The 25011-nt window shown below is 35.4% G+C and overlaps 1 protein-coding gene across 1 annotated transcript in view; it reads right to left on the reverse strand.

Moving 5' to 3' along the window:
* Positions 1 to 25011, reverse strand: part of KCNMA1 (potassium calcium-activated channel subfamily M alpha 1) — a 518607-nt gene that overhangs the window by 152053 nt on the left and 341543 nt on the right. The window contains 5 exon segments of the mRNA XM_082486073.1: positions 1329 to 1434; positions 3357 to 3467; positions 17633 to 17724; positions 19424 to 19594; positions 21118 to 21193. Of these exon segments, the coding sequence (XP_082342199.1) occupies positions 1329 to 1434; positions 3357 to 3467; positions 17633 to 17724; positions 19424 to 19594; positions 21118 to 21193 (556 nt within the window).

Genomic DNA, 25011 nt, shown 5'->3' on the forward strand with positions numbered 1-25011 from the left:
ACAACAGCTCTCATATACACACAGCAATTTCATGAAACTTGCTTATGATGCTCAGACCAGGTCAGTAGTTTGGTTGTTGACCCTTACACTACATCAGCTGAGACATGAAGGTGTTAATGGAATACCTTCTTTAACCAGATACTGAAATTTAAACCCCTAAATCCATAGGAAGTTTCTGTTCTATCAATACAGTGCTCCCAAAAGTCCTGCGGCTTTGTTTGGGAATTTAAGTACCTTCTTATTAGAGACAGGACAAGGTGGCTGAACTGACAATTTAGAATCTGAGCACCAGTTTTAGAAAGCATGAGGAGGAGAACCGATCTGTCCACAGGACCTCCATGTTCACACAAACCTAAGCTCTGTTAAACTTAAAGCAGATGACAAAAGTATTTTTCAGTGTATACAACCAAATGCCAACACAAAGCAGGGTGGAATACAGAACACAAAATACCAACAGACAATTTTATGGTCATAATTAGAACATTTTGTTCTGATAAACTGAAACAGTCTGTGTTGGGCTGCAAAAGGTTAAGCAATTTCTACAGCCAAAATGGACAACAGACATGATTAATACTCCAGAAAGTGTTAACAGTGCACTAAAATATTCTTGGCTTAAGTAGCTGGTTTACATTCCATTAAAAAACAAAACAAAACAAACAAAAACACAACCAAAAAACCATGAAAGAGTTAATGCTGTATCTGACAGCTTGCCATCTTTTTTTTTATTTAAGCTTCAGGCTCTGCTTTAAGAGTACAAAATAATTTACCATAGACAATTCTAGATAGTAAAACCATCTCATTTTAACTACCAAAAATATTAAAATGTTTTGGTTTGGGGTTTTTTTTTGGTTGGTTGGTTGGTTTTGTTTGCTTGGGGGTTTTTTTTGTTTGTTTGTTGGTGTTTTTTTTAGGATTCTAGACAATAGAAAAAGGGTTTGACAGGTGAAAAATTATTTTCCAATCATTCTGATGAAGGTAAGACAATAGCATTTTCAGCAAATACTGTAAGACAATGTTCTATTATATCAAACATTAATGTAAAATAGACTCTTGAACTAAACCCCAATGAAAAAATCATAGAGTTCAATGGAATGGCAGACAATGCTTCTTAAGTCACAGTGTTACCGTAGCTTTGAAGATCTAAAGATATAGGGAAAACAAGGTTTACGAGGACAGGTATTATAACTTATTAGGCAAGCTAACAGAGATGGAAAAACAATCTTTTGGGGTTACATGAAGAAGAGCTTTACTGTTCGTTTTCCAAATAATGTAATGGGTACTTTAAAGAAAAGTAAAATAGCAGGAGAACAGAACAACAGAGCTGTTACCTTCACTCTCGCCAGGTCGTGGGGATTAAGGACCGAACCCTGATAAAATTCCACCTGAGTGAAGTGTCGTTTAAAAAGAGCTTCCAGCTCAAGGTTAGGGGAGATACTGCATTGGGAAGAGGAAGAAAACACAGGAGCAAACGAGAAGTCAGTTTCCGTAAATGCCCCATTTCCTTCATTTATAAACCAACCCATTTATTTATTTTAGGTGTTCAGACTTCTGCTGATGCTTTTCCTCTGGTGTGGAGACAGTGTGCAGTACTTAAAAGTCAAATACGTTACTGCTTTCATTTCCTTACTTCTATCTGCAGAGCTTCTGGCCCATTTCATCGTGCTGCTCTGCAGGTTCAACATGAGTCAGTTTCTCACAGACGTGAATCCAGAAGAATTGGTGCAAATATTTAAAAACATCCTCACACAGCATTCTCTACAGAAACTGTCTAGTAAGACAATCATCCTCTGTACGTCCCCGCCATTCTCAAAACAGCCGATTGCCTCAGAGAGCTCAATACAAAACCACTAAAAGCTGGAAAAGGAACCCTGCAGGGACCCTGTGGCCTGTACGAACTACGATTAAAAGAAACCTAATTATGCTTTGACTTGCTGTCTCACTTCATTTTGCCATAAACAAAGAAAATTAGCTGTATCACAATCTATTATGTAATGTGGCACCAACGCCGTAAATACCTTTTCTGATGCCACTCATTAAAACAGAAGGAATTCAATAGCTACATAGTAAGTGCGTGAGGTCTTTGTCATGTCAGATGCTAAATTCAATAAAACAGATACATGCAAAAATTTGTCTGTGAAGGTACAGAAGAAAGCAGGCACAAACCAGTAGCCAGGTGCTCAACTCCCTTCATGTGCATGTGCCGTTTCCCGATCCCTATCACCATGCACTTCCACTGTGCAAATCTGGATCTCTGCTTTCCCCCGACAGTCAATTCTTGCTATTACTTAGAGAGGGGAAACAAGCAAATGAACAACGTAGTTGCTTGAGGATGTCATCTTTAGTCCAGTTTGAAACGACTAGATAAAAAAATTTGCGCAAGTGCTGCTGACTGTTAGTTTTTCAGCTCCCTTTGTTGAATCATCACAAATGAGTTTAACTTTTTAATCGCTTTCTTTGACACGAAGAAAAGTGCAGAACTTGCTGCTAAATGCAAAAATATTACTCATTCATAGCTCGGCACACTTCTAAACAGATGTCGTTCCAGAGGAGAAAAGCCCTTTCACACTGTCGCTCTGTGTAGCAGATGGCTCTTTCTAGCAGCTTCTCCCATAGGCACGCCTACTTGATGTTGTCTTACGTGCAGTGCGGAGCCTGCGACAAGCAGCAAGCGCCTCGAGACAGCTTTCCAAATCCCACATCAGAAATACGCATGAGACTGGATGTACGTAGGTGGGTATATATGGGTAAAAGAGCAGCACTAATTACCACCGTGCCAAGAACTTCTTTTCTATCTTCGCTATAACTGTAAAGTAACACCTCTCATCTCTATTAAAACTACATCTGCACCTAAGTTGTTTTTTTTTTATAAATAGTTTGCAATATGAAATAAGCATTTTTTCCTAGTGAAATCAAAGATGAAAATATGTTTTCAGATAGTGTAAGTTCATATGACACAGTATTTTTCACTAATTTTAGTGATTTTAGCAATCGTGGTAGTTTCACTATGAATACTTGCCACTAAAGAAAATTCTCACATCTATTTATTAGTATTTCAATATTTTTTATTTCATAATTCCATTCCCTCTTCAACTATGTGTTTAGCTATCTACCTCACAATTGACACAAGTGGGTCTGAAGTCTGCTTGAAACACCTTTGCTTAGCAATGGCTCATAAAACATTGCAGGAAACAACTTTTTTTTTTTTTTCAAAATACATTGTGAACAAAAGTAATTGCCAACATTAATTCTATGGTGGTTTGGAGCTTGAAAGATCCTCTGTCTCCCCCCCAAAAAAACAGCTTAATTTAGTGAGCTTTAGTAGCAGATGATAAGACTAATCTTGAAAGATTACTCACTTATGCAGAAAGACGATTTCTACGTTGACATCATCCCTATCCTTGTGCAGGAAGTCCTTCAGGAAGTTGGACACGCTTTCAAGTGTTATGTGACCACAGACAACTATGTGCCTGTTACAGAAAAATCAGAGTTAATCTTGCAAAGAAGGTAAAACAAGCAAGCAAGAAAGCAAAGCAGCAAATGGTAATTTATTGGCCAGAAAAGTGTGTTAGTCTCTTCCTGATGTTTCTCTAGATCCTATTCCATGAAGCCAGAGAACAAAAGCATCCGTTCCAAAAGGTGCTTTGCAGTTGCAAATACACATACACTCTCACTTGCAAAGACTACTGGTAACAAACCACTTGGCCAAGTTATATTACATGTTTAAGAGAAAGTGGCATCACTATATTAACTACACAACTATACTACACTATATTAACCAATCCCTTCCAAAGTCATATTTCTTGATTTTACACGTTTTTCTCCACATCTTTACCTCCTTTACTGAGGTTTCCTGTGTAAATGTTTGGTTTGTGATGAGACAGCAAATCTCCCTAAAATGATTTGATATTTTCCCATGGTTGAAAGCAGACACTTACACCAATGAAGGCAGCTCAAAGCTTGCCAACTATAGGCCATAAGCAGTAAAAAAGAAATCTTTTTCATACCATAACTCCTACAAGGAGAATACTTTACAACAAGAAATCCTTATTTATTGAGCCATTGCAAGATTGCTTAGAAAATCAAAGTTCGCACAGATTGTGATTTCACACGGGTTCCTACTGCTCCCCATTTCCATTAATAAATGTATCTGACCACGTAAGATGGAAGCACAACATATACCTACATACACATTCCTGAATTCTACATCCTAAATTCTGAGAGGCTGAAGAAAAGCCTAGGAAATTGCACTCTTCCTGACTTAAAGGATCTTTGCTCCTTTATTATTGTAAAGCAAAGTCCAAAATTTTGCGATTAGAATATCCTACATTGTCTCAGAGTTTCCTTCATGGAATAAACTCAACCTCAGCTTTCATTACTGTTGAAGGTATAAAAGAGATATGCTTATACTGTGCCACACTTCCAATTACCACATTGCTCACAGAAGTCAGGAAGAGGGACAAGGTGGCATAGGTACAATTCCCAAACTAACAGAAAGTCAACTTCACTACAGTCATATAGTCAATGCACAAATATTTCACAAACTTATTTGGCACTCGAGCTGCCAAATGTGAGGCAAATGAATTCCACAGGTAAGAAGCAGACCATCCACACGCCACCTACTTCGTAATTGTTGTGGAAAACTCAGTAAAGCAGAAAACCTCATTGGCTGGAAGCAACAAATAATAGGGGGCAGCAATTATGACTTATGCAGTGGGCTGCACTAGGAGTGATCAATTCAAACACTCCTTTTGCATGAGTTCCAGGACTCAGATGTAATTTTGGAAATAGCGGCAGTCAAAAACTTCAACAGTTTCATTCTTTTTAACAGGCAAGAAATATACGTTTACATGAGACTGATCATGTTGTTTTGTATTTAACGCAGGACACAACACCACGAACTTTTACGGCTAACCTAGCTATCCAGAGTGTCTGCTTCGGCTTCGGTGAGATTTTGCTCAATTTTAACCTAAGGTTCTGGTGCAGTAAGTGTACAGATCACTGCGTTCTCGGACTGTAAACACTTAAAACCACAAAAATCCCCGAGTTAAAGCTTTTCTGTTTTATGAGGTGGTAAGCACAATAGCAGAAAACAAGACATAAAACATATTAGCTCATCCTTTTTTGGTGCGAGGGGTCCTTAAGAGGTTTCCTCTGGGATCTTTGCAGCTTGGCAGAGTTTGCAGCAGCCTCTGTACTGGATAGAACCATGCCTATATTTTCCCCTTCAGGAGCACTCTTCCTCAGTTTCCCCAGTGGTCAATTGCCTGAGCTGCCAGTACTGTGCGTGCACGTGTTATTGCACACACAGTTAGGTCAGGATAGTAACCTTCAACACTGAAGGGTAAATAGGCCTTCAAGCCCTAGGATTCACTCTTTATCAAACGGATAAGTCTCCATCCCATATATATCAATGTAAACTGGAAAACCTCAAGAAAGTTCAGATTCTGAAGAGATGTTTAAAACCCGAGTAGTTCACTGGCTGTGTTCGATACACTACGTTATACCAACTTACTGGCAAGTTCTTGCTGTCTAGGGTTATTCTGCACTTTTCCCGAGTGTAAACCCACGTAGCATCAAAAACTGCAGAGGCCCCCAAAAATGATAAATAGGAGCTAAAAATATTCATTTGTATTCCTCATACTGTCCGTACGTGTTTTCTAAGATGACTAATTTTAAACTATGGGCATTATTTTCTTCAAGTGTTTCCATCTATTACTAAATAAGAAACTGAACTTTCCATTTGCATAGCTGATGCATTATTCTTAATAATAGAAATAATTCCTTCTTGTCGGCAACTGTGTTGTACAGATCCTGTGCTGTAGCTTTAGCAGGGTCTCATCCTGAATGCTCTTGTGTTATACTGCATCCCTGTGCAGAAAACTGACTTCTTTCCTGGGAGTTTTCACTTCATGTAGGCTCTCTTCTGTCATTCTGTCCACATTTTAAAAATATGAGTAAACTGAAGAGAAAAACTACAAGCCAGATAGTGTGTGCAACCCAAATTACTCTACTGCAGATGAAATTTTAATAGGATCATAAGACTACAAGATAATTTAGGTTGGAAAAGACCTCTAGAGGTTATCTCCTCCTAAAACCTCCTGCTAAAAGCAGGTACAATAATTCAATCCCGTTATGATTCCCATTCAGTACAGTTTCACAGCAATCTGCTCCAGTGAAAATAAATCATTTGGCTGTCAAATACTCTTGCATTTGAGCATCAGGACTGATTCTTTTGGAAGTGTCAGAAGGCATCTGCACCATGGTTTCATTTTAGCACTCTGATACGGGGCTGGACATTATCTATTATTCTCTTCCTTGTTGTTCTTACATCGTGCAAGACAGTGTCCTGAGCAGTGACTGCAACAAAATCTCCTGGTTTTCAAACAATATTTTCTGAGGACATACTTGCATTAATTTTTCGCTGAAAACTCCAACAAAAAAACCTCTTTTTTGATGTAAATTATATTTTTTTTCTTAAAAGTAGAACAAATTGAAAACAGATTTCCTGCTTGCCCAGAGAGAGTTATTAGGTACATTATTTAAGAAAACTTGGAGACTTTATATTGTTCCAATCTGTCCTGTACATGATTTGAAGACTTATAACTTCCTCTGTTTGTTCCAATAATCACAGAATCACAGAATAGTCAGGGTTGGAAGGGACCTCTGGAGATCATCTAGTCCAACCCCCCTGCCAGAGCAGGGTCACCTACAACAGGTTGCACAGGAAATCATTCCCTTCCCATGTACCACTCATTTTCTTCCACGCGCTGAGAGTTTAAGTAAAGCCAACATACTGGGTATCTTGTGCTTTCAGCTAGAGTTGGTTGGTAGGAAAATACCGTATCAATATCAATAATTTTGTGTCAACAGAAACGGCTAACCTCTGCATCAAGCTTTTGTTTATGAAAAACCTCAAAGGTAACACAGTATTCATCTAAATTATTATGATTTCACATTATTTTTAAAAATTCTTTAAAAACTAAATTTATAAATTTCCTAACAATACTGAAAACAGTGATTCAGGAATTTAGACATTTTTATTGCTGATAAGTATTCAGGAGGACTAAGGTTTCTGTTGAGTAATAGTTATCATTGATATCATGTATCAGAGGTGAAACTGGTTTAATATACCAAAGGGAATCTTTTACAGAGAATCAAAAGCTTATCAGGAGCTATATTCTATCTACCAATAGAGCCAGATTGATCCATTCTCTCCCAGATGTACTTGCCATTCTCAAAATTAATTACAGTGACCAAATCTGAAAAATTAGGACAGTTCTACAGAGTTTATTTCAACTGTGATTCTACACAGTTGAATTTCTCTACACTACCTATTTTTTTCCACTCAAGTATTGACATAATGATACATTTGCTAAAAATACACTAGCTTCTTATAAACTAAACAAAAATGGTGGTAAAAGGTCCAAAGCTACCATAGATAGAAACAGTTTGAGGAAGGAAAAAAAAAAAAAGGAAAGAAATAAAAGCTAAACCATCTAGAATTCTGACATAATTGAGAACATACACTTACAGTACATAGTACTGTAAATGAAAACAGATCCCCTGTGAATAGGATTCTTCAAAAAGGATCTTTGCGTGGTTCTTCCTTCAGAGAACACAATACGACAGGCAAATCTTTTGCCTGTTTATTTTGAAAGAAATTATATCCATTTTATTGGAACAAGTATAAAGAACTTGAAAAAACTCACTCTAACTAGTCTGTCATAATAAATCAAAGATAATAAATACAAAATTCTGTTCAGCATTCAGTTGAATACATGGTGTTCGCTTGTCAAGTAACTAAATGAAGTGTGGCACATATTGATCTAGATGTCTCTATAAAACTATAATATTTATATCAAATGCATATGCTCAAATCTATTTATGGTCTTTCTGCTTAGTGTTCTGAGCATGCCTTCAGCTATCAACCATCTAAATTCTTCCTTTGTATACCAGTAGCAGGCTTCTGTGGTTGAAGTAAACAGGTTCTTGTAAAGCCTAACTGGTTTTCCTCAAGAAAGGATGGGTCTCAGTCACTTTTTCTTATTAAGGAAAGTCAATAAATGTCAACAGAGACTGTACATACAGTCTTCTTATTTATCTATTAGTGGTATGCATTCTTTAAATATACCAGTTTACAATACATTTCTAGTTGCTTGTGCTGTTTATGATTTACCTAACGTTATTCAAGATTCCATTAATTCAGTTCAATTAAGTGAAAACTTTATGCATGCGCTTACGTGTCTCTCTCTTATTTGGTTAAAACACATGCTTTATTTTAATACAAACTCTGCTCTCAGATTAATACAGATAGACTAATAGGTGCTGTAGCGGCACCATTTCATGCTTTTCTCGTTTTTTACAGAAGACTTGAACCCAAGGATGGTCCTCTAAGGACCACTTATTTAGCCAATGTGCACGGTGAACCAGAACAGTGTGTTACAATATTGTAAACATTAAAAAACCTCATCTATGTATTACATATATGACAAAAGCAAAACCTGAGAACGACTCATCTAGAACAGACACTTGTGGACCAAAAAAAGACACACCAGGTTGGTTTTTAATAACTAAGTCTAGCAGGCGTGAAACTACAAAGCGTTACTCCCAAACTTGCTTTTTTTTATTAGTCATTCATATCTGTCAACACAGAGCTCTGAAATCAAGACATGATTTTTTTTTTTTTTTTCCAAATTCAACTGTAAGCTCTCTATTTTCTCCCTCTGATTCTCACATCAGGCTCTAGAATTCTTCTAGTACAAAGGAGACAAGTAAAAAATATTGAAGGATATAGCAAACTGTCTGTCAAGTGTGTAACAACCCAACAACTTCATTTTAACATTTGTTCTCCTTCAACTGTTTGTTAGAAAGCAGATTTTTCTCTTTACTCCTGAAGGATTACAAATTTCAAAAGCGTTGAAGTTACTGAGAACCAAAAGCACTGACTTTCAAATATGTATCAACATTAAATGTATAAAAGAATATGACTGAACTGTGACGAGAGAAGTGATTGCAGTATGTGAGAACAGGTCTGAGGTACCTTTAATTTCTGTAAATTGGACCTGATACCTTCAGCTGCCAGCTATTTAGGAACCAGAGTGAACTCATGCAGCCTGTACTGAAGCTGCTGTGATTAATTCTGACAGAAACTATCTGTTCTTTCCAATAAGTTCCATGCTTTTTGGAATCGCTCTTATATTGTGAGTAAAGAAAAAGGAATTAGTTAATACCAGAAAACACTCAAAGAGCTACATTCAGTATATGGTATACAGTACAGATCAGTGGAACAGCACTGGATCATACATCAGATTAACATAAATGGGAAATCATTAACGTCAGGCATTTGAAAGTTACCTCTGATGCAGATATTAATTTACTTTGTGATCAATATAAGTATGCAAAATTAAGAATCGAGAAGGAATAATTTCAAATTCTCTTAAACATAAAAATGGTAATGTGTGACAAACACAGTCTCACATAAGACCCTAATTAGTTGTGAATTATTACAGCTATGAAACTATATCAAGTGCACTTATAAAAGCTCAGGTTTCAGTCTTGATCAGTGAATATTGGTGGTGTGTCACAGGCAACCTTTAAATATTAGAAATTGTTTCTGAAGCACATAGAAATAGTACAGAAGAACTCACTTACACAGGTCCTCAAATATTTTATGCCCACCTAAGTGAGATTTCTACTAGAGAACAGGCCAATAGAGTGCATTTCAGATACTTTAATCCTGGATAAATAGCACACTCCTTTGTTTAAACTGCATATTAGAGCTTGCATCTAAGTCTGTTTGGAATACCATGCTATCATAAGTGATTCATTGTGAGCTGCTTTGTTTTATTTCAACTTCCTTGCTCAGTTACAGCTAAATGAGTTTATCTTACGTTTTTATGATCTAAGGAATTGCACAATGCTTGTCCATAGATCAAGTTAAGAAATAAAAGTTAATATTCTTGGCTTGCCACATACCTCTGAAACTGCAATAATAAGAAGAAAGCACAGTGATTTGTTTCTGCCACAGTCTGAATTAGTTAAGAGGTTTCCACTGTAGCTTAAAGCAAAGGACAAATATTCATCCTTTCATTCAGTCTTGATGGTAATATTACTTAAAGTATTTCTGCTTTCATAAAAAATACCACAACATTTAGGCACAACACAGCTATATACCCACAAGAAATGTGACTTGGTCGAGTGGGAGGTGTCCCTGCCCCATGGCGGGGGGGTGGGAACTAGATGGTCTTTAAGGTCCCTTCCAACCCAAACCATTTTATAATTCTATGAATTATTTAGTCTAAATAGAAGTAAAAACTGTTAAACGCTATGACATGCACAAGGTGTCCATAGTAGCAAGCTTACAGCAAAATGCAGGAGTAAACCACAACTCCGGCATTGGCACCTCAGTTGCAAACAGACCTTAATCTCCTGGTCTAATTCCTCAGACCCTGGGTTTCCTTCTTGTACTATTTTGTGCAGGAGATATCACATACATAAGACACTCAGTAATCACTTGCGAAATCAACTGAAAATATTTTCCCTTAAATAAGTTGATTTTTATGTTCCCACCATTATTCATTTTCAAATTGCCTTACGCATTTTTTAAATGCTCAATGAGTCAAAAAATAACTAAATCCTTTGTAAGCAATGCAAGAGTTAGCAAAGTCCTTAAGATTTTTGAGTGTTTCATTCATGACCAAAGCCAATGCATTTCTTTCCATAGAAATTACCCCAGAATGTCATGACTAATTTTCTGCAACAGAATCTGAGTGAAAACAAAAAGTCATAATTCAACCAAAACTTGCTGATTAATTCACCACTTCTGCCATCTCACATTGCACTCTTTTGAATGTCCACACTTAAAGTCATGGCCTGTATATTTTGTAGAATATGGTAGATGAGCAGATTTATAAACCACGTTCAGCCTTTTTCGGGTCAAAATTCAGACAGCAGCAACTGCTATTTTGATGCCAAACCCAAAAGTTTTTTTACAGTATAGGCAGAGAGAAGGAAAAGTTGGAATTTTTATAATTGTAACTGGAGATACAAAATTATGCTGTTATTGTAGGAATGGAACATGATTTGAGACCGAGAATACATATTTAAGTCATTTTATTGTTATATGTCACTTCCCACATTTCCTTTCTTGCTTTCATAAGGATGGATATAGTTTAATAAGCACACAAAATTGAAAAAAAAAGTTTGTCCTATTAGTTCTATCTGTCAGACTATTTAACACTCATCAGATTTTTCTTTATCGCTAAGTAAGACTTCATTCGAAACAGTGGGATTAGAAGAATGGCTAGCAGATGGGAAATAGAGACACCCCTGGGGATCATAATGCAATCCATGTCACATTCTCTTATTACATTCTCATCCCACTGGAAAATAATATCTTACATATTGTATCAAATTATTTACTATAATAATCTAATGTCACTTTCTTTGGAGCTATGCCTCTCATTACTGCAGCAAATGGACCTTTGCCAAAGTATTTGGATAAGCCCTAAACTTTTTTTTTCTAATTTTTAATCAAATTCAAATGTCTAATGAGTCCAAGATGGCCTGTCAACTTCAATTATCTGTTTGTCTTTGTGTTTATAGTATCTATCTGTCTACAGTTTTTATTTTTCTCTGTGAAGTTTAGTTATTGAATCCCATGTTTCCTTCTGGAAGGAATCTCTAACAGATGATTCTTCCTGTTGATATGTTGATGATTTGGTAATTTATGGCTTTGTAAATTCAAGAAATCTGAAGAAATCTCTGGGAAGCAGAGTAGATCAAGAGAGAAGAGAAACGAGGTTTTTCTAACTTATACAGTAAAGAACTGTGATTTCATTAAAATACATTTTTTAAATCTTTTATTTTAACTACGATAATGCCTCTGTTTGGTTTTTTTTAAATCTCTCGAATATGTAACAAAGTTTAGCATGAATATTTACTTTTGGGACAAGATAAGCAGTTTATACCAATACACATATATGAAATAATAATAATCCCTCTGTCTGCCAATATCTATTCACGTGAAACTATGTTCTGCTTGCTGCCCTCATCATTTCCATTGGATTTGATAACAGTTTTGCATGAAAAAGGCAAAAAGAATTTAGTTCACGGAATTAAAAGCTAATAATTCACTGTAGAGGAAAGAGAAAAAACGTCATTAAGTTATGCAGTCTCTCTTCCAGTCCATCAGTTTACAAATGTTCTTTCCATATGCTTTCTAGAGCTTTGTGCAGGCTGATTTACAATATCCTTCAACTGGAAAATATTTCACAGAATTAAAATCCAGTCTGATCATAAGAACACATGAATACAGAAATGAAACAACTGAATACAAACAATCTTAATTCTCAAGTAAATGAGTAAATGCAGAACAAAAGATTAATTATAAATTAGTAGAATTAAAAGAATTCTCTGTCTTTAACCAAATCTCAGACCAGACCTGAGTAATATGAATGTTAAAAATAAATCAATAAAACAGCCTGGATTATTGGGGGGGGGAGGGGGACGGGGACACACAGGCTTAAAAGAAATAACACAGATGATCTTGTATGTCCTATTTTGGCTAGAACTGAATGTGTGAGTTCCAAATACCACAAAAAGAGCACAAGAGCAGAACTCTTACTTATCTAAACCCAAAAATTTCTTGAAGAAAATCCCTGCCTCCTAAGACTTAAAGCCAAAGTGATCACTGTCTCTTCCAGCCGTATTGCGTGCGTGAACTAACCCGTAGGCTTATTGCTATGCTCTAAAAAATGAAGTTTATCAGCTATGGTGATAGAGTAGCAGATTCCTTTTAATCCTTCTATGGTATTTCATTTCAAAAATACCACTTTACAATGATCACTTGAATACTAATACATGACTTCTACAGGTAGGTCACAGAAAGAGCCTAAACAGAGTAAGTCAAATTGAAAGCCTTAAAAAGAAAAGTCCTAAATGTAGATAGGGTGTAGGGAACCAGCTGCTGGTCTCAAGATTATTAAGAAAAATGGCTAAGAGGAAATATCACTAATACTTAAGCTATAAATCATTTCACTTTGTAACTGATGAAAAAAACGTCAAACAAAAAAAAAAAAAGAAAACTTCCCCTGCTTATGTAAACAAAATTATATATTATTTTCTAAACTAAAGTCTAACCTATAGACTTTTTTATAATACTGTAATAAAAGGTCAGATTTTTTTCCTTCTCCACGGAACTTCACGTTACATCTAGCTTTTATCTCCAGTATTTGTATCCAGTATTTTGTCATTACAAACTACTTCATCTGTTCATCATGATACTAGTTTGTCGCTAATTTACTTTATGCAATTACATGAAAATAACTTCTCTCAAGTATATGTTTTCATTAGGTATTTCTTAGTGATCTAGTAAGTTTCACAATGTTTTAGTATGATATGTCCGATATAATATTGCAGATATTTTTCAGTGTGGCAACAAAACGCTTGGTGATGAAGCAATTAGTAAGAGTTAACCTTCATTATAGATTTGTCTGCTTTGCATCTTAGAAGCATTTCTCATCTTCTGAAACCATAAACTTGACTCCGTTAAATCTCACAAAACCTCTCTCAGGTAGTTACTAGTCTATTAATAATAAAAATATGCCAACTGTTCTAGAGAGAAAGTAAATTACTTCTAAAGAAATCAGCAGAATATTGGCTAATGTGTAAATAATGTTATGTGCAATACCTGCTTTGCAAAAAGTATTTCCCAAAACATAAAACGGTGTACTACAGAATTCATCCAGGGAAATGCACAGGAAGGAGAAACAGTAGTGACGGAATAGCTCATGTGAAAGAACAGAAAAACTTTGTAGGACTGTATGTGGAAACTATTGGAAACTACATCACTGTTATCCTAAGATACCTCTCTGCAGTATTTCAAAATATTTTTTACAGTTCTGATTGCTTCTCATACCTGAATTTTATTTCCCAGTTACATCTTAGGTGTGTATATATATATATATTTAATAGCAAATATTTTCTGTCCTCGTAACTACAGTCTGGTTTTCTCTGTGTCATTTGTATTTAGTGGTGATTATAACAAGCAGCAATTTTTTGTGTGTTCTAACTAAACTAAGGCAGCCAGTTTTTTATTGTCTACTGACCATCTGGTTCTGGTGTATCAGAACATAGTGTAAAAATTACAGTCTTCTGATGAGTTGATCTGTAAACAGTAACAAAACAGCTCTTTAGCACTAATCTCATTACCTATAGAGCAGATCTCGTTGCTTACAAACCTGAAATTCAAGACAAGGATTGTTACCTTTTTTGGTAACTTTTAATATTTTTTTTTTTTTTTTTGCACTAGGTTGTAATTCTGCCAAAATCATTACCCTTCTTGTCATTAAACATGTATGTTTGGTCTCGGTCACATTTTGTATAGATATATTGGTATGCATTTTGATATATATGCAACAGTGAGTACTGCTGTTTATTTAACAGGTGAAACTTCACTCAAAGACTATAATAAAATTCCTGCTTCGTGTTCTAGGAGACCTCAGATGTCTCATTACGGGAATATATTACAAAGTAGAGATTATAAATTAATTTTTCTTTTTTTAAATCCTAATGGACTTTTGTAACAAGACTACCTAGTATCTAGTAAATTTAAGCAGTGATAATTGCATACTGCCTACAAACTACTTCTGTTTCCAAACTCTGTATGTATGTGTCTCACCTAAGAGAGAAGTAAACTTATTTATTGTGCAAAATGATTCCTATATAGTTTACGAGTCCTTTGCGGCCTTTATTGGCTGAAAAGCAAAATGAAATGTGAGATCAAACTCCCTGGTGTGTTGGTTGTTTTTCTTCTTTAGTAAGTGGAGTTTTAATGCGTACATTCTAGCTGCTTCAATAGTTACAATTCTATAGCAACACTCTCCTTAGTATTAAAGCTATGTAGTGCAGTCCTCAAAACATATATTAATTTTAACTTCCCAACTAAATGTTTAATAGTCATGTAGAAGCATGCTATTCCACAGACAGTTCATGAGGCAACATGTATAAACATGTATATAGATGCTACAAAGCAGATTCCATGTATTTACCTACTTTGGCGAAAAAGTTGAAAAGTATACGCGTTTGCCATTCTAAGAGTTGAAACTACATTTTCCAACAAAATTTAGCTGCTCTTATTTTGTACATGCATTTAATTTTATCTGGAAACTTTCTGACATTAGGAATAGAACAACTGTAGTTTCTCATTATGTTTGCTGCCAGAATCTATGTTTGGTTGCTCAACTAAAGATCTTATATTCCTAATTACTACCACATGCCCATATCTCAAGCAAAGGAAAACTTATTGGTTCTGACAACCCATTCTCTCAACACTGAATTCCAAATGAAAACTTAAATTTTGGCCAAACATAACATTTCATCAATCTTGTTCTACTGACTGCAAAAGCAACATCAAACAAGGGGTGCTAATGGCTTTTTACTATGCAGTTCCCAAGCTTAGACTCTCTGATGAGCAAAGGACGTCTTTAAAATACTTAGTAATTAATAACTGAACCATAAAACAATGCATAAAGTAAATTGAACAGTTTGTATGCTGATGATAGGCTTGAGTTTCAAACGACAAGTTATTTGGGCAGTAGAGATCAGCAAAGAAAGCACTGACAACAGAGTGCGCTAAAGACAAACAGATAGTGCATATGAATAAAGCAAAAAGAAAAGGTGAAAAATGAAATTAGGCATGCCCCAAAGCTAGCAGAAGCCTGTAATCTGGAGCCGAGCTTTTCAGGATGCGGGGTTCTGACTGAAGATCAGGTCCAAGTTTAGAGACATCTGAGCAATGCTGGGTACTAGTGACAATGTAGAGGAGGAGAGACTAAAACTGTATGAAAAATAGTTTTTAACTATATTTCCCTCTGCTATAACTCCTTTGGAACCTCAAAAACAGAGGTGTAAGTTCTGTGTTTGAAAACTGTTCTCTTTGAGAACAAAATTGGTTCTCTTTTACCTCAAACCAGGACACTAAGTATGAATGCAAATATGCAACTGAGTAGGCCTCTGTCACAAAAAAAACATTTCAGGAAAGTAGTGATACGAATCTACCTCAAAAATAAATCAAAGCACTTCGTTAAGATGGATAAGTGACTTATGATGCAAGTTTCCAATAGTAGTGTTTATAGTAAAAAATAACTTTAGACATTTGAGGGTATCTCAAAAAATTAAAGTACTGAAGTTTTCAATTGTGTCATCTAATTGCTTGAGTATTATTGAACATACCATAAACTATAATGAAACAAAAAACTTTGATGTAAAACAGTGGTCTGGAATTAGCTTTGTTGGACATTTGCAATCTTTCTTCTCCACAGAGAAGAAAAAAAAAAAACCTTTATAAATCCATAATCCACATTTATAAAATGATGCATTGGTGATGATTTGAAAGGAATAAAGTAAAAAAACATATCTTGTTAAAATAAGGCGAGGGACACTTAATTGGATGCATCGCTTGGGGTACCTTGGACAGGACTCTATACGACTAGTCTTTTAGCGCAAATATATCTCTACCAGTGAAATGTCACAATGATACATAATGAAACAAAAGATAGCAACACTAACGGTGATATAGAGGAGAAACTACTATATCGCCAAGTACATCTAGTTCATTAAAGGCTATATCCCAGCAGGTCTGGATGCTGGGAACGCCAGAAAGAGCTGATTTTAACTTGGTCAAGAAAACAAGCAGGCTTTCGATAGAAACATAATGAGCTAATGTGATCCAATAAAATTTAACTTTTTCTACCAGCTAAAAATGGTATTTTTTTATGGGTTTGGGTTTTTTTTTTTCCATATTATATTGAAACTAAGGCTACTACTTGGTCTTCTTAGGATAGGTTTTAGACAGCATGGGGAAGAGGATCAGTTCAAAATCCCTGGTCATAGATCCTAAAATCACGAGTGTTTGCAATATTCATGTGAAATCAATGGGAGCTTAATGAGATCTGAATCCGCTGTTTGAACAATGAGAAACAGCACTATCAGAGTTCTGACAGAGTCAGGCTAATGGAATGACTGGATCAACATAAATGTTGTATTTTGCACTCCAGTAAACCCAAGTTTTCTAAAGAACTGAGTTGTTTGACAATCACGTGAATTATCGTTGTCACTTAGTTAAGAGATGACCACATGATAATCTGATGCCCGAAACTGTGAAGTGACAAGTCAACCTCGTTCCAGAAGCCGGCTGCTAGAAGAGCAGCAGTTTTTACAAGATACGTCAGTGTAGTCCTAGGGGTATGCAGGTTCTCTTGAAGCAGGGACAAAACGTTGTGACTTGTACCATAGCATAGCCCAGGTCTCTAATTATAGTGTGACAACTCTCCAGTGGTAACATCTGATGTCAAGGAATACAGCCTTATAAGCTGTGAGTCAGCTATTACCACCTTCAGGGGCTCTTTAAAGTCACACGACCACACCTGGTCTTTTTTGACTTACTTTCTGCCTCTGGTTGAGTTAAAAGTCCCGCCGTATTTCTTCCGATTAAGGATGAGAGCAGCAATTTCTGGCACGTAGCGAGCAAACATTGCCTACATGCATGAAACAAAAACACAAAAAAAAAGAAAATGGCATGCAGAGAGTGTTCTACTGCAGCAGAGGCAGCAGAGCCTCTTGGGATACTTACTTTCTTCCACTAACCGCACTATAGGAACCACCATATTTCTTGCGGTTTCCTATTAACTCTATGATTTCAGGGACGTAGCTGGCAAACATGGCCTAAGAAGAAGATAGGAGACAGAAGAAAAGACTAAAAAGAGAGGCCAAAGAAAGGGGGATGATGAATATTTTCAGAAGATATATATCTTTAAGATCTGAAAATGCAAAAGAATTAGATCTATGAAGCTTTTTAAAAAGAAAATTTTAAAAATTTAAAAGTTCTTATCAAACAAAATAAGACGGCTCAATGTAAAAGTTGGTCTTGGAGAAGATGTATACCTTATAAATTAAGAAAATGGTCAAAAGAGGAAAAATAGGCACGCAAAACAAAACAAGAACAAAATTAATTCAAACTGGGATCTAATCATAAAATACAGTTATGTCTAATTCTTCCTGAAGAGGGGAGGGGAAAAAACCTATCCAAGGTACACTGCAAAAACCAAAAAACAAGTATTATCGTTACTGTTACATTTCTATTTTAAAAGACAGACTTTTTCCCCCATGATTAGGACTCAAAAGAAAACAAAACCAAGATGGAATCAGGGGTTATTCCCCCTGTCAAGAAACAAAAAGGTCACATCCCCGCCCCCAAAAAAAGTTTTCCAAAAGCTTATGTTTTTAAAAGGATTGGAATAACACGTGACAGAAAAAAGGTTTTGAGGAGAAAATAAAAATTATTCTGCCATGTTTTGTCCAACAAACATCTTCCTTGTGGCTGGATACTTCAAAGAGCTACTGCCAGTTAACGTGGTCTTTGTCTTCATATGCCAATAAACATAGATTGGAATGCATATATTTATGTTAACATATATACTTATATATATGTATCTGTGTGTCTCATATATGGCATTCATAACGTTAGTCATATACATATCACCTCTAAGATGTATGTATACGTGAAATCAATATATGAGAGTAAATTAACAATATACATATGTATGTACATGCACAATATATATTTGTGAGTCATCCATGAAACACCTTGCACAGTGTAAATATTACAACAAACCTTGCTGGTTTAGAAATAACATTGCAACGGGTCCAATAACATTACTAACACCGATAAAGAATAGAAAAGTTACATAAGGCAATTAGTAACTTTGGTGCTATGTACATTCAGGACAAAGAACACGAGAATTTGATGAAACAAAAGCATACTGGTTATGGCCATGTGATAAATTGCGAGTTAAAACTGTGCTACATGACATGAAAGGATGTTTGAAATTAAAGAAGATGTGGTTTGCCATCATCTGGATCAGGCAACCTGCTCTTTAAGGCAGTCCAAAGCCACAGTGTTTGTTGGAATTCTGGGAAGGAACATAGAAGGATGGGTAGGACTTCTGAAACCGCAAAGTGCCTTTAAGTACCAATAGCAGCCTCAAAAAAATGCACTACAGTCAGTCACTAAAAACTAAAGGCCCACAAATAACATTATAAATTGAAATATTAAGGCACTTCATGTATTCACATGCATTACTCATGTAAATGGATTAGAAAAATTCCGATTCTACTAAATGACTGATTTGACAAGCTCTGCCAAATTACTTATCTATAGAAAAAAGAATGGGTATATTAAACATATTAAAAAGTTTTATAATTAATTTTAATTCATGAAACCAGATATATTATTTCTTTAATTACAGCATTGAGATATACCGGACCATGTATTAAGGTAGCTGAAATAATAATAATAATAATAATAATAATAATAATAATAATAATAATAATAATAATAATAATAATAATAAAGAGTTTTTACCAATCCCCCAAGGATGAAGAAGACCATGAAAAGGCGACCAAGGGTTGTTTTTGCATAAACATCTCCATAACCAACAGTGGACATTGTAACCATCAGTAAATAAACACATTCCCAATATGTTAGCGGTTGATTATTTTGGAAATTTTCCCATGGATCCCCTGAGTTCTCCACCTGAAAAATACAAGAAAACGAATGAATTAATAGAGTTTTACCACAAATTACTGATATATGTGTGTGTGCATATGCCTGTATATTTATGTAATTTGGCATATAATATAAACTCTGGATCCTTTCCTGTAATTTATTTTGAACAAGCACAGAACCTAACCCTGTCCCAGTTATAGCATTGCAGTTCTTTTGCCAATATACATAGTCTTGCCACTCATACTATTTATGGAAAGTATCTTTTCCTTTCACCATTAAATAATATAACTTACTAATGCAGGTAGGTAAATGCACTTTATACCAATTTGCTCAGAACTTTTTCAAAGTTAATCTTACTTGTAATGCAATTATACTTGGGTTTGGTTGTTTTAAAGCATTATGTAACTATTAATAGCGCTAGTGACTTGTTAAGTGTAGTGACACGCTATTACTTTGCCAAGAAGCCAGCTACTGTATGTCACAAAGTTATAAATTTATCAGTGGGAAAGGACCATGCCCCTCTAAAATCTGTTTCACAACAAAAAGTTTGAATTTTGAGGATTCCTACAGTAGAATAGAGAAGCTTATGCTGAAATGCAAAAGAAAAAAACAACCAAATCCAAAAAAAAAACACAAAAAAAAAACACCAAGAAGATAAACATTCTGAAGTTAATCTTATATAGCTGGATGCAGCTCAAGGTAATTCAAGTGAAATCCATTAAATTGCTCTGGACAAACATCAATATCATTAAATTATAATATTAGTCCAAAACCATTCCTGAAAAACTTATTACTACGAGCACCTGGAAATTTTCCCAATTTGATCGTAAAATGTACTTAAAGGACAAACACTTAACCATATTTAATTAATTTACCAAACAAATCAGTAAAAGCTATTGGTTTAAAATGTTTAAACACACACAATTGAGATATACCTACCATATATATATATTTTCACATTTATGAACTCATATGTACTTCTATACTAACTATCTTACATTTTCCAAATATTGTTAAGTGTGGAATGAAAATCTATTACAAAAACGGCATGTTACCCGCGACTGAAAGCTACGCCCAAAAAATCTGAAATTTAAAAACGTAAGAGAATGAAATAATCTCTAAAAAACTGCTACCCGGAATGTTAGAAATCCCATTAATTCTCGCGGAAATACAGAATTGCTTTTTTCTGGCACAACCATTGATTTCCCAGGACCTCAGTACCATTTCAGCTCTGCCAACCCCTTCCAGGAAGCGCTGCGGGTAGTTATTTAGGAAACATTGCCACCTACTGGTAAATTGTAATCATTCGAGAAGTTGCATCAGGTCAAGTCTCGTATTTTTATTGCTGAGGTTAATGATGTATTACTTACTAGTCAGAATTAGTTTTGAGCAGAAGCCTAAAATTCGGGAAGCTGTGGTGTCTTTTTTTATTGTACTCTGTAGATATGTTAAGGGATTATCCAGAACAAGGCAATTTCAGGTAATAAAGTAGCTCAGAGGGCAGATGATCCATGAGAAAAAGTCAACGAAGTATTTTCAAATATACTTACCAAATGTATGAACCCAGCTGCTGTCAGCCACGTGCTGATAAATATAGAGCACAGATTCACTAGCTTGATGGAATTACTGAAAATAAACAAAACCCAACAACAAATAGGAACTTAGACTGGAATTTACCACACATTTTTAATATGTACCTTTATATAACTACATACTTTAGACTAAAAGAGTCTGATGATGATTTCTGACGAGATGCAGGCTCTCTAAAAACTTAAGCAAAAGCCTACACAAACTATGTATTATTTTGTCTTTGCAGAGGTCACATTTGCGTAATTTAGATAGCTTGAAAGAAAAATTCTAATGCATTTCAGAGCAGAAAGACAAATGGAAACCTTAGCTACACCTGTACTCATCACCAAACTAATAGAAAGAAATAATGCTTTTTCACAAATAATTTGGTTGCCTCTCAGTATACTCACCTTCTCATTTTGCATTGCTATACACCTCAGCAATTACTTACTTGTAAATATTCTACTACCCTGGAATACATCCATGCAGGTCAAAGGATTAAACTGAGCAATGCCAATTGACATTAGCTGCCAAACACTGCATTTATACATACAATTGATTTTTTAAAATTATTTCATTTTTCACTAGCTTGTACGCTGCTTCAATATTCGTTGTGCTTTTGACCTGGGAAGGCTTTAAAAATTAACAGCAAGAGGATGGCTTTGTTGCATACGCACCAAATGTTAACACTTGCATACATGACCGCAGGGCAAGACTGTTTCCCTACAGTTATAGCAAGCAATTAATGAACTAGTGCAGCCAATCTGTAAATGTCACGCTGCTTTTGTGAAAAAAAATATTATTCCCAAATTAAAAAACTTAGCTACACACTTCCTGTGTAAAGTCCTAAGTAATTTTCATATTATTCTGCTTGCATGAACTCCTATGGACTTTGTGGAAATTCATACGGAGCTAGAGCATTTCATACTTCAAATTTTTCTAAAAAAAAACCCCAAAAACCTACCAGTCAAACTCTGAAAACTCTTTTTATTCCCACTGAGTAGTATGTTCCCTATTGCAGCCAGAAGTGATTTTGAAGCAAGGACCTCACTCAGTTCAGCAGGAAAATATCATACTTAAAAGTTTATGGAAGAAATATAAGTAAAGCTCACTCCCTCTCTTCTTACAAAAATCACTATTATTTCAAAAGCTAAGAAGGATATTCAACAAATCCACAAGGAACTGAAGTCCAAAGTCCATGTCTTACTATGTCTAAATAATCTTACCCATTCATGGAACTGTACTGGAAAGAGCTCTCCTTTGTTTTTGAAAACATTTCTAAGAAAGAATAGTGCCTCAGAAAAATCACTATTATTCCTAAAGCAATACATTCTGAAAGAATAAAAATTAGGAAAAATTTGCTATCAGTGTTGGTAGTGGTAGTTTTGCAATAGAATTAATTAATATTCCTGTTTATAACCACTTTAAGGACAATAAAAATGCATTCTTTTACAGAAAAACTTGAGAAATGAACCTGGAAAATTAATCAGACCAGCTCCATTAAAAATACCTCTAGGAGTTACAGTTAGTGATGTGGGCAACTGTGGGTACTAGGAAAGAAATACAATTTGGTAATATGATCGATGCTGTAATGAATGCTGCACTCAAAAATAAGATAATACACCAGCAGTTCCGCAATTAATTAGATTTCACCTACATCAAGACATATTCCCTATTTCTCTCTTTCTTAAGGTATGGTTGATTAAGGTTCATATTTTGTTGGTGATAATATTCAGTCATAGCACAGGACCCTAAACAATAGGTTCCTGGATTAAACAAAATGATAGGAATCATGCTGATGCAAAGCTCCATTATGAAAGGCTAAATATCATCCTTCACCTGAACTTAGAAGCGAAGGGGGTCCTGATACAATAATGTGTCAGTTGGTCTCCACATATTTCTACAATACAAGGTAAATGACAGCAGTCATTAAAAATAACTATTTGCATTACTCGTTTGGTACATTGTATTTTTGCAATTTTATTAAACATTATACCTTATCTCTCCTCTATGAAATACTCCTGTGTTTCTGCCAGAGTCTAAATATAGATGAAGGATTAGTCACAAACATTTTCCTGCTCTTTAAGCTCTTTCCAACATCTGTGCAAAATCCCTTGCTGTGAGCCCTGCCTAAGCCTCTGGAGTTTTGTTGAAAAATATTAGAGAACAGTGAAGGGAAGGAAAGAAATTTTCAGCTGAACACCACACGATTCCTTCTATTACATAAAACACAGGAACAAAAAGATTGAATAAAATACATTCAATTTCAAATTAGGGAAACAAATATATCCTTGGTAGAGCACAGTCTTTTAATACGCCAGAGTAAAACGTTGCTTTGCCTTACTGACTGGTTCTTTTCAAATCTAATTAATAATTTTTCAGATATTCTAATACTTAACTAGCACTCCCACACCACTTTGCTAGTCTTCTCACTGCCTCTGGTTTTGCTTTTTTTTAGCTTCTTCCTTTGGATTCCAGTGTTTGGAACGGTCCTTCTGCCCACTGTGTAAATACTATATGCTCCTTTAGCCCTCCTATCTCAGCCACTAATTCCAGGAGTAATTTTAATTACACAGGTTAGAGTAAATCTTTTTCTTTACTGGGGGAAAGAGGAAAAGAAGGGCAGAATTTCTTCTCTAATTGCACCGAATACCAAGAACACAGCAGTGCCCTTCACACCCTATCAGTTTCTTGTCTTGTCAGTAGTTACTCGTTATTAATACCAAGATGACTGAAACGCCTCTAGTCAAAAACAGTCATATAAAGAAGGCCTGCTTTACAGGCTTTCTAACAGTCACCATTTGGGTTGTACAGATATTTGGGCATTCATATGAACAATCACAGAGATGGTGATCTCTAATCTAAGAGTAAATTTTGCACCAGAGAAATGCTATTTAAATGAACGGGTCAATCTTGAATAAGCCAGCTCTAAATACACCGAATGTGATTAATGCAGTAACCCTTCATTTATGCATCTGGAAGTTTATAAATCCGCCCACTCCTGAAGGGGCTTTTTAGCCTTTATCCAAAATCCTTTGAGCTTATGGGGCTTTTCCATTGACTGCCATTTCTTTTGGTGAGGTTGTTCTATGTGTTAAACGCAAACTCATTTGCTATTCTGAGCTCCTGCACAAATCACTTTCCTTTCCCATACTGGTAGCATTCTAAGCTATTGCAACACATTTTCACTGCAGGTTCTTCAACTTCTTTCTTTGAAAAGAACTGGATTCCTCACAGTCACACGGCTAAAGACAGATAGTGTGGATTCACAGCAAAGAGAATAGTTTCAAGGTTAAGGGTTGAAGAAACAGCTGTTTATTTACCATGAGTGTGTACAAATCTCAAGGATCTATTTCCCTAACACAACTCATTAACATAGCAAATAAATGGAGTTGCTTGCACATAAAGCCTTACAAATGCATCATCAGCTGGTGGAGAGAGCATAGGATTTCACGCTGGAACTGACTTTACAGTAATTATTGGAAGCTGGGTTCAATACCTCAGCTGGGGCATTATAGGGAATGATGAAAGGCAATGTGTCTTCAACTGCGAGGCATGGGAAGGTTCTTTTTTTTTTTTTTTTTTTTTCCCTTCAAAGTGATCTTTTGTTCAAAGTTGTGCTTCTTCTGCACAACTTTCATGTACTAATAGCCTGAAGAATCAGTGAAAGCCAGAAGGTTACTTGGAATATTTTAAATATTCTTTGAAAGAAATGCTAAGTACAATGAATATAATATAAAGATAGCTGAGTGTAAAATTAATTTTTAGTATGTTTTTGATGTGAAGAAGGATGCTCAGTTCAAAAAGACTGAAATTGACCCACAATGATTATTTCTCAAAATACTTTTTAGCTGTATTCTGCTGAATGAATTGCG

The sequence above is a fragment of the Vanellus vanellus genome (genome assembly GCF_965231255.1).
Source record: "Vanellus vanellus genome assembly, chromosome: 7".
Taxonomy (NCBI): Eukaryota; Metazoa; Chordata; class Aves; order Charadriiformes; family Charadriidae; genus Vanellus; species Vanellus vanellus.